At 38.8% G+C, this 13,657-nt stretch overlaps 2 protein-coding genes across 2 annotated transcripts in view; one reads left to right on the top strand and one right to left on the bottom strand.

The window, feature by feature from the left end:
• LOC136259428 (tyrosine-protein kinase JAK2-like) overlaps positions 1–13,657 on the bottom strand; it is a 61,696-nt gene that overhangs the window by 23,606 nt on the left and 24,433 nt on the right. The gene's annotated exons all lie outside the window — the stretch shown is intronic.
• LOC136257839 (uncharacterized) overlaps positions 1–13,657 on the top strand; it is a 196,625-nt gene that overhangs the window by 178,606 nt on the left and 4,362 nt on the right. Inside the window, exons 3-5 of the mRNA XM_066051141.1 lie at positions 12,157–12,224; positions 12,877–13,079; positions 13,309–13,335. Of these exons, the coding sequence (XP_065907213.1) occupies positions 12,970–13,079; positions 13,309–13,335 (137 nt within the window). The 5' untranslated portion in view covers positions 12,157–12,224; positions 12,877–12,969. The remainder of the gene's footprint in view (positions 1–12,156; positions 12,225–12,876; positions 13,080–13,308; positions 13,336–13,657) is intronic.

Genomic DNA, 13,657 nt, shown 5'->3' with positions numbered 1-13,657 from the left:
TGCAGGTTGATTTGTTTTAGCTGAACTCTCTACAGGGTGATTGCTTGTAGCTGAACTCCTTACATTGTGTCTAGTTTCTAGCTGATGTCTCTACAGGGTGATTTTTTGTAGCTGAACTCTCTTCAGGGTGGTTTGTTTCTAGCTGATCTCTCTACAGGTAGATTTGTGTTGATTTGTTCATTGCTGATCGCTCTAAAGGTAATTGATTTGTTGCAGTTGAACACCCTGCAAAGTGTTTTGTTTGTAGCTGATCACTCTAAAGGGTAATTTGTTTGTAGCTGAACTCTCTCCACAGTGACTTGTGTGTAGCAGAATTCTGTGCATCTGAATTCTCTAGAGAGTGACTTAATTGTAGCTTAATTCTCTACACAGTGCATGACTTGTTTATAGCTGAACTTTCTTCAGTGTGACTTGTAATGTTCTGAATCTCTATAGTGGTATATTTGCTTAACTCTCCACATGGTGACTGTCTTCTTGCTGAATTGTCTATAAGATTAACTGTTTGCAGCTGAACTCCCTACAGAATAACTTGTGATGTAATAAAATTCTATAATGGAGTAAATAAATTAGCCGAATGCTCTATTAGGGTGACTGTTCTATTAGAGTATCTCGATCTCGCATTTGCTACACGGAGTTGGCTTTCGAATCATAACTCAGTGGTTTGTAATCCGATTCTTCTGTACTACTGCAAGGACTTTCTATGAAGATTATTCCAGCTATACACCGATTTTCAGCTCATTGCTCTAAGCGGTTTGCCTAGTAGGCGTGAAAACTAATACTTTTTTATTTATAACAATCGATCGCGTAATTGTGACACAGGTTGGGTTTTGTGTCATATCTCCGTGGTCTTTATCTCGATTCCTTTCAAACCACCAAAAGGCACTCCTACGATGGTTACTCCATCTACATAGCAATTTTCAACTCATTCCATGAAGCGGTTTACCCTGTAGGCGTGACAACACATCGATCTTGTTTTATGCGAATAATCGGTCATAACTCCTGAACCATTCATCGGATTTGTACCAAATTTGATGCTAGGATTCGCCTTTGGACTCCCTTTCTGTGTGCCAAATTTCAAGGCGATAGGAGTACGCGTTTGCGTGTTATAGCAATTTTTGCAAGTGTGCGAAAAGACGAAGAAAAAAAACGAAACTTTGACAGCTCGTATCTCGGAAATGGCTGGAGCGATTTCCTTCAAATTTAGAATGTAGACTCCCTTGGCTGGCGGGCAACTGTGTAGCAAATTTGGTTCCAATCAGATAAGTGATCACCGAGATACAAAGGTGTGAAAATGACATTTTCGTTCTTCCTGTCAATATACTCACGGTATGGCGCGCCGGCTTCTTGGGCCGCACGACACACTACCGTGTGTCTTGATCATATTCTACACCCCAGTAGATGAAATGATTATAGATAGAAAGGTATAGTGAAACAGAACCTGTTGAGTAGACATCCTTGATGGATCAGACATTTTAGAGTCTTTAGCGGTGCCATGCCCATCTACTCACGATTATTGAAGTTAGTGAAGGAGACAAGAGTTCATCGAAAATTGCTCAGGTGAATGAATAATTGTTGGTTGATTTAGGTGCTTGTTATTAGAGACTTGTTTATCGTTTAGATAAGGATTTCGCAGAATGTGTGAAGTTACACCATATAGTAAGCGTAGCCACAAAGCGTGGTATATCAGTTATATACCATGGTATATCAGTTATATATCACAGCATGGCGCTTTTGATCTCAACCACTGGTGTGGTATATAGTGACATAAACCTTGGTGATATATGATATAAGTTTTTCTATATCATTGTAGCACTATGCTTGTGTAATGATTTCATTGGATGATGTGAAAAATGTATATTGAATGGCTTCAGTGTTAGTACACTATTCTTTTAAGCATGTGAAATTCTAACCCTACCATGTGATAGACGTTTCAATAGGGTAACGGCATTCCACCAATGCAGAAAAATATCTACCAATCCAATGCCGATACTTAGCAGTAAATTTTCACTGATACAGATACCAATACTGATAATTTCCATACAATTTACATGCCTCTCAAGTTAGGTATGTGTGACTGCTCTATTAGATTATTTATTGTGCAGTGATTGTTCTATTAGAGTATTTTGATATTTTGCATGTAAAGAGAATCTAATCCAAAACAGCCAAGCTGTAAAAAAAGAGTGCGGCCCTGAGAAAGGCTATGGTGAAAAAAGATGTGAAATCCAAGGTGGCGGCCAAGAAATGGCTGTGATGGTAGGTTAATGGTAAAAATTTTAATAACGACAATTCAGGTGAATTTTGTGCCTAGACCAAGCGGCACCAAATTCACCTGAATTGTTGTTATTAAAATTTTTACCATTAACCTACCATCACAGCCATTTCTTGGCCGCCACCTTGGATTTCACATCTTTTTTCACCATAGCCTTTCTCAGGGCTGCACTCTTTTTTTACAGCTTGGCTGTTTTGGATTAGATTTCATTTCTTTTTGTATTTGTATACCCCAAAGGCGGCCTATGGCCGGCTTTAGGGATTTTAACCTGTCATTTTTTCTTTACTACAGGAAGAAGAAAAGATGAAGTAGGGTGATTTCTTTGTAGCTGACCTCTCTGCAAGGTGATCCTTCTAGCTGATGTCTCTACCGGATGACTTGTTTGTAGCTGAACTCTCTACATGGTAATTTGTTTGTAGCTGAACTCTCTACAAGGTAACTTCTTCTAGCTGATCTTTCTACAGGGTAATTTGTTTGTAGCTGAATTCTCTACAGGGTGATTTGTCTGCAGCTAAACTGCTGAACTCTCTACAATGTAACTTCTTCTAGCTGAACTCTCTACGGGTGGCTTGTTTCTAACTGATCTCTCTACAGGGTGACTTGTTTCTAGCTGAACTCTCTACAGGGTGATTTGTTTCTAGCTGAACTCTCTACAAGGTAACTTCTTCTAGCTGATCTTTCTACAGGGTGATTTGTTTGTAGCTGAATTCTGTACAGGGCAATTTGTTTGCAGCTGAACTCTGTACATGGTAGTTTCTTTGTAGCTGAACTCTTTACAATGTAACTTATTCTAGCTGAACTCTCTACAGGGTGACTTGTTTCTAGCTGATCTCTCTACAGCGTAACTTGTTTCTAGCTGTACTCTCTACAGGGTGATTTGTTTGTAGCTGAATTCTCTACAAGGTAACTTCTTCTAGCTGATCTTTCTACAGGGTGATTTGTTTGTAGCTGAATTTTCTACAGGGCAATTTGTTTGCAGCTGAACTCTCTACATGGTAGTTTCTTTGTAGCTGAACTCTCTACAATGTAACTTCTTCTAGCTGAACTCTCTACAGGGTGACTTGTTTCTAGCTGAACTCTCTACAGGGTGATTTGTTTGTAGCTGAATTATCTACAGGGCAATTTGTTTGCAGCTGAACTCTCTACATGGTAGTTTCTTTGTAGATGAACTCTCTACACTGTAACTTCTTCTAGCTGAACTCTCTACAATGTAACTTCTTCTAGCTGAACTCTCTACATGGTGACTTGTTTCTAGCTGAACTCTCTACAGGGTGATTTGTTTCTAGCTGAACTATCTACAAGGTAACTTCTTCTAGCTGATCTTTCTACAGGGTGATATGTTTGTAGCTGAATTCTGTACAGGGCAATTTGTTTGCAGCTGAACTCTGTACATAGTAGTTTCTTTGTAGCTGAACTCTCTACAATGTAACTTCTTCTAGCTAAACTCTCTACAGGGTGACTTGTTTCTAGCTGAACTCTCTACAGGGTGATTTGTTTGTAGCTGAATTCTCTACAGGGCAATTTGTTTGCAGCTGAACTCCCTACATGGTAGTTTCTTTGTAGCTGAACTCTCTACAATGTAACTTCTTCTAGCTGAACTCTCTACAGGGTGACTTGTTTCTAGCTGAACTCTCTACAGGGTGATTTGTTTGTAGCTGAATTCTCTACAGGGCAATTTGTTTGCAGCTGAACTCTCTACATGGTAGTTTCTTTGTAGCTGAACTCTCTACAATGTAACTTCTTCTAGCTGATCTCTCTACAGGGCAATTTGTTTGCAGCTGAACTCTGTACATGGTAGTTTCTTTGTAGCTGAACTCTCTACAATGTAACTTCTTCTAGCTGAACTCTCTACATGGTGACTTGTTTCTAGCTGAACTCTCTACAGGGTGATTTGTTTGTAGCTGAATTCTCTACAGGGCAATTTGTTTGCAGCTGAACTCTCTACATGGTAGTTTCTTTGTAGCTGAACTCTCTACAATGTAACTTCTTCTAGCTGATCTCTCTACAGGGCAATTTGTTTGCAGCTGAACTCTGTACATGGTAGTTTCTTTGTAGCTGAACTCTCTACAATGTAACTTCTTCTAGCTGAACTCTCTACATGGTGACTTGTTTCTAGCTGAACTCTCTACAGGGTGATTTGTTTGTAGCTGAATTCTCTACAGGGCAATTTGTTTGCAGCTGAACTCTCTACATGGTAGTTTCTTTGTAGCTGAACTCTCTACAATGTAACTTCTTCTAGCTGATCTCTCTACAGGGCAATTTGTTTGCAGCTGAAATCTGTACATGTAGTTTCTTTGTAGCTGAACTTTCTACAATGTAACTTCTTCTAGCTGAACTCTCTACAGGGTGACTTGTTTCTAGCTGAACTCTCTACAGGGTGATTTGTTTGTAGCTGAATTCTCTACAGGGCAATTTGTTTGCAGCTGAACTCTCTACATGGTAGTTTCTTTGTAGCTGAACTCTCTACAATGTAACTTCTTCTAGCTGAACTCTCTACATGGTGACTTGTTTCTAGCTGATCTCTCTACAGGGTGACTTGTTTCTAGCTGAACTCTCTACAGGGTGATTTGTTTGTAGCTGAATTCTCTACAGGGCAATTTGTTTGCAGCTGAACTCTCTACATGGTAGTTTCTTTGTAGCTGAACTCTCTACAATGTAACTTCTTCTAGCTGATCTCTCTACAGTGCAATTTGTTTGCAGCTGAACTCTGTACATGGTAGTTTCTTTGTAGCTGAACTCTCTACAATGTAACTTCTTCTAGCTGAACTCTCTACATGGTGACTTGTTTCTAGCTGATCTCTCTACAGGGTGACTTGTTTCTAGCTGAACTCTCTACAGGGTGACTTGTTTCTAGCTGAACTCTCTACAGGGTTATTTGTTTGTAGCTGAACTCTCTACAAGGTAACTTCTTCTAGCTGATCTTTCTAGAAGGTGATTTGTCTGTAGCTGAATTCTCTACAGGGCAATTTGTTTGCAGCTGAACTCTCTACATGGTAGATTGGTAGTTTCTTTGTAGCTGAACTCTCTACAATGTAACTTCTTCTAGCTGAACTCTCTACAGGGTAACTTGTTTCTAGCTGAACTCTCTACAGAGTGATTTGTTTGTAGTTGATCATGAACTCTCTACAAGGTAACTTCTTCTAGCTGATCTTTCTACAGGGTGATTTGTTTATAGCTGAATTCTCTACAGGGCAATTTGTTTGCAGCTGAACTCTCTACATGGTAGTTTCTTTGTAGCTGAATTCTCTACAATGTAACTTCTTCTAGCTGAACTCTCTACATGGTGACTTGTTTCTAGCTGAACTCTCTACAGGGTGATTTGTTTGTAGCTGAACTCTTTGCATGATTGTTTCTTTGTAACTGAACTCTCTACAATGTGACTTCTTCTAGCTGATCTCTCTACAGGATGACTTGTTTCTAACTGAACTCTCTACAGTGTGATCTGTTCATAGCGGAACTTTCTACTGGGTGATTTGTTTGCAGCTAAACTCTTTGCATGATTGTTTCTTTGTAAATGAACTCTCTACAAGGTAACTTCTTCTAGCTGATCTCTCTACAGGGCAATTTGTTTGTAGCTGAATTCTCTACAGGGTGATTTATTTGAGCTGAACTCTCTACATGATGGCTTCTTTGTAGCTGAACTCTCTATTAGGTACCTTCTTCTAGCTGATCTGACTACAGGGTGACTTGTTTGTAGCTGAATTCCCTACAGAATAACTTGCAATGTAATATAACTGTGTAAATTATACATGCAGCTGAATGCTTTATTAGGGTGACTGTTCTATTAGAGTATCTCGATCTCGCATTTGCTGCACGTAGTTGCCTTTCGAATCATAACTCAGTGATTTGTAATCCGATTCTTCTGTACTACTGCAAGAACTTTCTATGATGATTATTCCAGCTACATACTGATTTTCAGTTCATTGCTCTAAGCGGTTTCCCTGGTAGACACGAAAACTAATAGTTTTTTTATTCATAAAAATCGATTGCGTAATTTTGACACAGGTTTGGTTTTGTGTCATATCTCCATGGTCTTTATCCCGATTCCTTTCAAACCACAAAAAGGCACTCCTACGATGGTTGCTCCATCTACATATCAATTTGCAACTGATTCCTCCAAGGGGTTTACCCTGTAGGCGTGACAGACCTTCGACCTTATTTTATGCAAATAATCGGTAATAACTCTGTGAATGTTCATCGGATTCCTACCAAAGTTGGTGCGGAGATCCGCCTTAATGAGCCCTTTAAGTGTGCCAAATTGCAGCCCAATCCGAGCACGCATTCGTGTTTTATGGCGAATTTTGCCAAGTGTGCGAAATGAAGATGAAGAAGAAGAAGAAGAAAAAAACGAAGAAATTAAAATGAAATTTTGTTCGCTCGTATCTCGGAAATGGCTGGAGCGATTTTCTTCAAATTTGGTATGTAGACTCCCCTAACTGGGCGGCACGTCTCTAGCAAATTTGGTTCCTATCGGATAAGGGATCACAGAGCTACATAGGTGTGACAATTGCGTTTTCTTTCTTCCTGTTAATATACTCACGGTGTGGCGCGCCGGCTTCTTGGGCCGCACGACACACTATCGTGTGTCTTGATTCTAACCAGTGCGCATTCTATTAGAGTAGCACATGGTATTAAGAGACCATAAGCCACATACAGTACCCACCTTTGTTTTTGTGCACCATCAAAATGCATAAGTTTGCAGATGCTGACTAATGTACCTTGATTTGCACTAAACATCATCTCCTGATAGAAAACAGTATAGAGATTAGATTACATGTACAACTTAATGTGATCTAGTACAGTGAACAAACACCATTATCAGCACTAAGTGTTATGGATTATCGCTGAATTCTTACCTGCAGATTGATATACTACACTAAGACGCTGATCATGTGTACCAACGTTCTATTAGAGTAATTAGACTACTATTAAGTTAATACCGGTATGATACCAAAATGTCAATCAACATACCGTCATCATACAGTACAGTAGTACTGTATATTAGGGATCGTGCAAAACTGGGCTTTTCCCTCCCAAAATATCACCGTAAACCTAAAACCAGCTTCAATTTCCCTTCATAACAACTTGGCGGTATTGGTTAGGCACAGCCAAGCCCAAAAATGTCTTCAGATTAACCCCAAACCCTTCCAAAATGTTTACATGGAATTTAAAAAGAATTATTTAATAGAATTTTATTCTAACTAACTGATACCTTTATGCAGACAAGCATAACTCAACAATGGATATAGCTACAGGCTTGATTTCTTCACTGTTCGACATCGCTTCATCCTGAGATGTGCCTTTTCACCAACCGCAGTATGCACAATGCACGCATCATGGACTTTCTTTTGTACTCAGTTCTTTTTGCCGACAATGCAAGGTGTTTATTTATTGCAATAGTAGTGCATTAGTGCTAATAATTTATTTAGTACTTGCTGCTGGATTTTCTTTGCTGGCCAGTACGTTTGCTTCTCGTGTGTTTGATTGTTCCAGACAACAGATGGAGGATTAAAAACTCATTCTTAGCAAAGTAGAACAGGTCGCGTACTGATTAGTTTGCATGGTTTACTCGCTTGTGTTTCTTAACGCACTGCTTTGCTGTGTATTATAAAGTTTGTAGTAAGCCAGGTATTTCATTCTATGAACACTGTTAATTGTTTGTTTCTTGTGTGTTTGTGTTCAACTGAGTGCTACAGACGACGGGTGGAGGATAAGAACTCGTTCTTAGCAAAGTAGAACAGGTAAGTGCCGATGTGTTGGTACAATTGTCTTAATGCACTGCTTTGCTGTGTCAGTAAGATAACGTATGAACACTGTTAATTGTTTGTTTCTCGTGTGTTTGTGTTGGACTGACTTCTACAGACGATGGGTGGAGGATAAGAACTCGTTTTTAGCAAAGTATAACAGACACGTGCTGATTAGTTGGCACAGTTTAATTGCTTGTGTTTCTCATTAATGAACTGCTTTGCTGCCCGTGTATATTGTACTAAGGTGTTCATTCTATGAACACTGTTAATTGTTTGTTTCTCATGTGTCTGAGTTCAACTAACTGTTCCAGATGATGCCGGGGTGGATGAAATCTCGTTCTTAGCAAAGTAGAACAGAGACATGCTGATTAGTTGGCACCGTTTTGCACTGCTTTACTGTGTAAGTTCTTTGTGCTAAGCTATTTCATTCTATGAACAGTGATGTACTGGCCTCAGTGGTCTGTATGCCCAGCTTGTTACAATTGAGATTGGTTTTTTAGAGCATATACCTGCGATGCGGACCAACTTATCTCACCCGTGCAAGTTACCATTAAGCCATTGGTTGATCAAGCTGCCAGAATTGCAATATTCTGCTCATACTGACAGAATTTTCAGTGTTTTCTCCTCAGATCTGTGGGCTCTGTCAGATCTAATTAATTTAATATAATAATTGATGTATGTGTGTGTTTTGTTTCTTTTGTGAGTGTGTGTCTGTGTGTATGTTTTGCCAGGGCTCCAGCTGCTTTGACCCTGCATCTAGATCGCTTATTCATTTCCTGTACACTTGTCTTGAACCATATAAGACGTATAAATCAATCAATTAAATCAATTGTTTTAGAATATCAGTACACCAATTTATGTGCAAAATTATAGTTTATGTTCAGCAAAAAAATTGATGGAGTCTTCTTTGATTGACTTCCCATGCCTACATTAAATTAATCATCTTTATGAAACAAACTAGTACGTAGATTAATCACCAGTTCTATAAAAAGAACAGAAACAAGTACAAGAAAAAATTTGGAATTTTGAACTAGAGTAGGGATCAACTAGAAATAGTGCAACAATAAAAACTATTGGAACAAGCTTGAGTTGGTATATTATGACAGCAAATTTCTGTAACACAAATAGAAGTGAATATCCCTACTGTGCATTTTAATTACGGAAACTCTGCAGCACAGTATGGATATTCACTTCTTTTGTGTTACAGTAATTTGCTGTCATACCAACTCAAGCTTGTTTCAATACTTTTTATCAGTGCACTATTTTCTAGTTGATCCCTACTCTAGTTTAAAATTGCTTATACTTGTATCATTGAGTGGTACTGTAATGCTGTGAGCAGACATCCCTGAGGGATTAGTAGCATTTTAGTTGAGTTTTGCTGCTTGTAAAGTAGTGATCACATGCCCTGCCCTGAATACACTCTGTGGTTGCCTATGTTGTGGTCACCCACAACAAATACAGTAAACAAATTTTGTGGTTAAGATGCAGTACCAGCCTACTTGTAACATGTTGTGACCATGTGTATGTTAGATACCCACTGGAGGTTTTTTTCAGAAAGTTGACAACCCAAGGACGCAGTTTGGTCACCGAGGTGTAGCAATAATTAGTGACCAAGGTGCAGCTGAGGTCACTAATTAATGCCCGCCAAGCTACCAAACCAAGCACGAGGGTTTCAACCTACTAAAAAATGATAGTGGGTATCAAACCTATTTAGCATGCAGCTTATTACCAGCACAGACAAAAGAAGCACAGAGTCATGCTAAGTAAGGTCCTTTTCAGCATGTTTCTGTGTGCTGCTGGCTCAATGGCCAGTGTAGTGTTGTTTTAGCAGCTGTTGTTTAGTCCCAAGGCTTGTTTACTAGCCAATACTAAGAAGCGACAAGCTGGCCACAAGGGAGAAGCTTTATAACAACTGTTCATGAAGCAACAAGCTTTATTACAACCTTGATTACAACGTGACAAGCTTTATTACAACTGGCCACAAAGCAACAAGTTTTATTACAACTGGCCACAAAGTGACAAGCTTTATTACAACTGGGACAAAAGTTACAAGCAGGTGCAATAGCACAGCTGAAGTGTGTTGACGATCTAATGGCGACAGTGCTGACAAGCAGACAAATGCAAATGTGATTGCTGTAAACTCAGCAACACCAGTAGTTTCATGCACTGATGGCTAGCTAGTTGTGAATGTGGAACATTGTTGGGGTAGCTGTAATATGCTGGCTCATTTGGTTTGACAGCTAGCTTGGTCAAGTGCTGGTATGGCTGATAAAGGTAAAAACCCAAATCTCACTAGCCATACAACCACTTATTAAATCAGTGACATAGAAAACTCTTTGAAGTGTTGTTGAATTTACCATAACAGTCTCACATGACAACAGGTCTCTAAATGAAATTTAGAACTCTAACCTCAGGTCTCTAAGTGTATGAATAACCTCATTAACTGTGTCAACATCAAAGAGAATTATTCATGCTGCTTTCTAAGTATTTATAACCTGTTGAACATTAGTAGCTTTTCCTTGTGGGGTGACACCTTACAACCCTTTGTGCTTTTCTTGTCTCTTACTTTTTACTGTGAATTTGATGATATACAATAATATCATGATGTTTAGTGTACATGATATGTGACTGGATTTTGGAAAAACGATCCAAATCACATATTAGAAGTTTCGAGATAAACGGTTTTAAAGAATTGAAGTCAGCATAACTCTCCAAGGATAGCAACCATGCGTATGAAATTTACACATAAGATGCATCAATCTGTTACCTTTCAGGCCACTTCCAGTACTTGTAGCTGCTTGTAGAGTTTCCCGCCAAATAAGATAGAAAATCTGAGCAGTTGGACGAGCGAAGTAGTATCACGAGTGCTCACAAAGGGTGGAGGGTGGAGGGTGGTGGGGAGGGCAAGAGATAGACTTCAAAATGGAGGCAGACCACGATTGGAGTCCAGACACGAGATTACAGGGCTGTGCTGGCTCCTTAGTGGCTGATATGTAGCAAAATCAACAGAGAAATCGTCTGGCCAACATTATAAGGCTGTCCACCAGTACACCATTGATTCTTGCCAAGCCAGGTCCTTCACAAGGCCTGAAACTGCCATTTGAGCACTCCACACCACCCAGAAAAGACGTCTGTTAAAACCAGTCTTGAGTAGTTTGAGTAGTACTGAGGGTCAAAACTAGTAGTATGATAGTGTAACTATCCACTGGTGGTGTTGGTTTGATTTTGCCAGATGTGCGATTTGGAGTGCGATTTGGATCGGTTTTGTAAAATCTGGTCACATATTATATCGTATTCAATATGGGAGTGAGCTACAGTTTACAGGCATTAAAGTAAGTTTCTGTTTGAGTTCCTTTGTAGTGAGTTTTAGTTAGTGTTAGTGTACTGAAGATTAACTTCATAGTTACTAGATTGTAATTATACAAGCTATAAACTGTGGTGATGGAAGTTTTTACAAAGCAATAGATTCCAGTGGTATGGAGTGACATCATGTGGCATGCAATGGCTAATAAGCAGCAAGAAGTACTCCCAAGATAGAATGATGGAGCCAGACAGTAATGATTCTTCAACATACAGTCTGTACAGTGCTGGGACAAATCACCGGAACAACTGAAATTAGACACAGACTAGTTTTGATATTTGCTTATTCCATTGCAAATAGTATAGTGCCACTGTAGAAATTATTAACATTTTATTGTATGATTTAGCAGGTGTAAAAGTACTGTACTAGTGTGTTTTTGTATTACAATATCCATATTAGGCTATTTGCTCCATTGGTAAACAATACCATTTGTAGTTGTTATGATGTAATGAACCAGTCTAAGTGACTTGACCACAGGGTAATAAGTTAATTATCTCTGGGTGATACAGTACCTGTATGGTAGTTATTACCCAGTGTGGCACTTTGACACTCCCACACACTAGAACATAAATACTGTATTATGCTAGATTTAGCATCAGATCTGTTGATGTTTTATCATTCAATTCAGTTATTACTGGATAACCAGTAATAATGATCTGTACATTAACCTGTTAATGATACTCTGTCCAGTTTCACAGCTATGTACTATATAGATCTAACTTCTCTTTGTTCTACTTGGTTGTGTTATTCCATGCTTTATAGTCTATTGAATTGTGTAGCTGTGAAACAAGGTGATCACCTGATTGAGCTAAAACCAGGAGTGAGAACAGGACCAGGAATGAGAGAGGTAAGCAGGTAAACTGGGATGGAGAGTTGGAGAACACATGACTTTAGTTCTTTTGGAACAAATATACAAAGGGCCAACAAGAGTTCTAGAAAGTGGAAACAGTCTAATATAGTTGCATTATGTTCATATTTTATATTTTACATTACGATGCTTTTAGGGGGCTTTGCTGGATCCTACCAAAGCAACTAATGGAGCAGTCAACTGATATATATATATCATTTACAATTGCAATGTCTACTATACAGGAGTACAACCAGGTTTCTAATGGAACAATCATTGCATTAGCTTAAAGTCACTGTAACCCAAAGACAACAAGCAGACAAGCAAAGATGAGATTCTTTCCACTTTTGTTAAAGAAAAACTGTTATTTGAGTAATATTATTACTCTATTAATTAAAGCATATTAATTGTTACAGTGGAAGAACTTCCAAAAGTATATTTGATGTAAAACACAAATATGAAAAACAGTAATCTGTTCCCACTCTCTCAAAATGTAGTCGCCACTACTTACATGCTGTGAGACAACTAAAGTCATGTGATCTTCTAGTCATTATACCTGTCCTAGTGAATTATTATTATTATTTTTGGACGCACTTTTGACTTGGAAAATTTTTCATGTTTTCTGAACTTACCGTTTTTCTTTGTTTTACAGAAAGGAACATTGTTTGCAGAGAAGGAAAGGATCACACTGAAGTGATTCGCTCATCTCTCTGTATTAAGTGTGGTGCTCGTCTTCAAAGATGTTATGAACAGCAGACAAGATTTTACGTGGATGGACATTTCTTCCCCGGCTGTCGCCCTGTCATCTCAAAACACTTGTGTGACTCAATGGCTGAAACTTGGAATGAAGGCATGGTAGGATAGAAGGACACTCGTTAAAATGGAATTGAATGTGTAGTAGACTCTATGTGACTATCGAGAGCTGTAATATCCTTGTTTGCTATGTACCCTGAGACAGTGAAACTACCTACAGTGCAGCTATCTTGTACTTGAAGTAACTGTCATTAAGTATGTATGTATCCAGGTTGTGACCACAGTAGCTTGTTTGTTCTGTGTAAAGTTGACATCTTTTTCATTCTACTAGTGTTTGCAACTACTGGGATATAAAAAGGTTAGCACTAACTTTAGGCCACTCCTAATAAATTCTGCGTTTCCCTAATCCACCACCTGCATCTGTTTACTCTCAGCTCTAAAAGTTCCATTATTCCATATTCTTCCATTATTTTCTGGTTTTTCAATTTTGTAAGGTTGCCAGCTCACGTGTCAGCGTGCTATCAAGTTGGCACAAGTTCATGTTTGTGTTATTCCTGCAATGTAAACGATGATACAAGCTGAAAATGTTATTAGGCTGTTTGCTATGGCTATACCTAGGCAAATAATGGCTGCCAATTTTGTAATTGAATAGACCACCCACCCGAATGCTAATTTGCTTA

The sequence above is a fragment of the Dysidea avara genome, chromosome 6 (genome assembly GCF_963678975.1).
Source record: "Dysidea avara chromosome 6, odDysAvar1.4, whole genome shotgun sequence".
Lineage (NCBI taxonomy): Eukaryota > Metazoa > Porifera > Demospongiae > Dictyoceratida > Dysideidae > Dysidea > Dysidea avara.
Note: the sequence above shows the minus strand (reverse complement) of the source record. Positions and strands in the feature narration are given on the sequence as shown.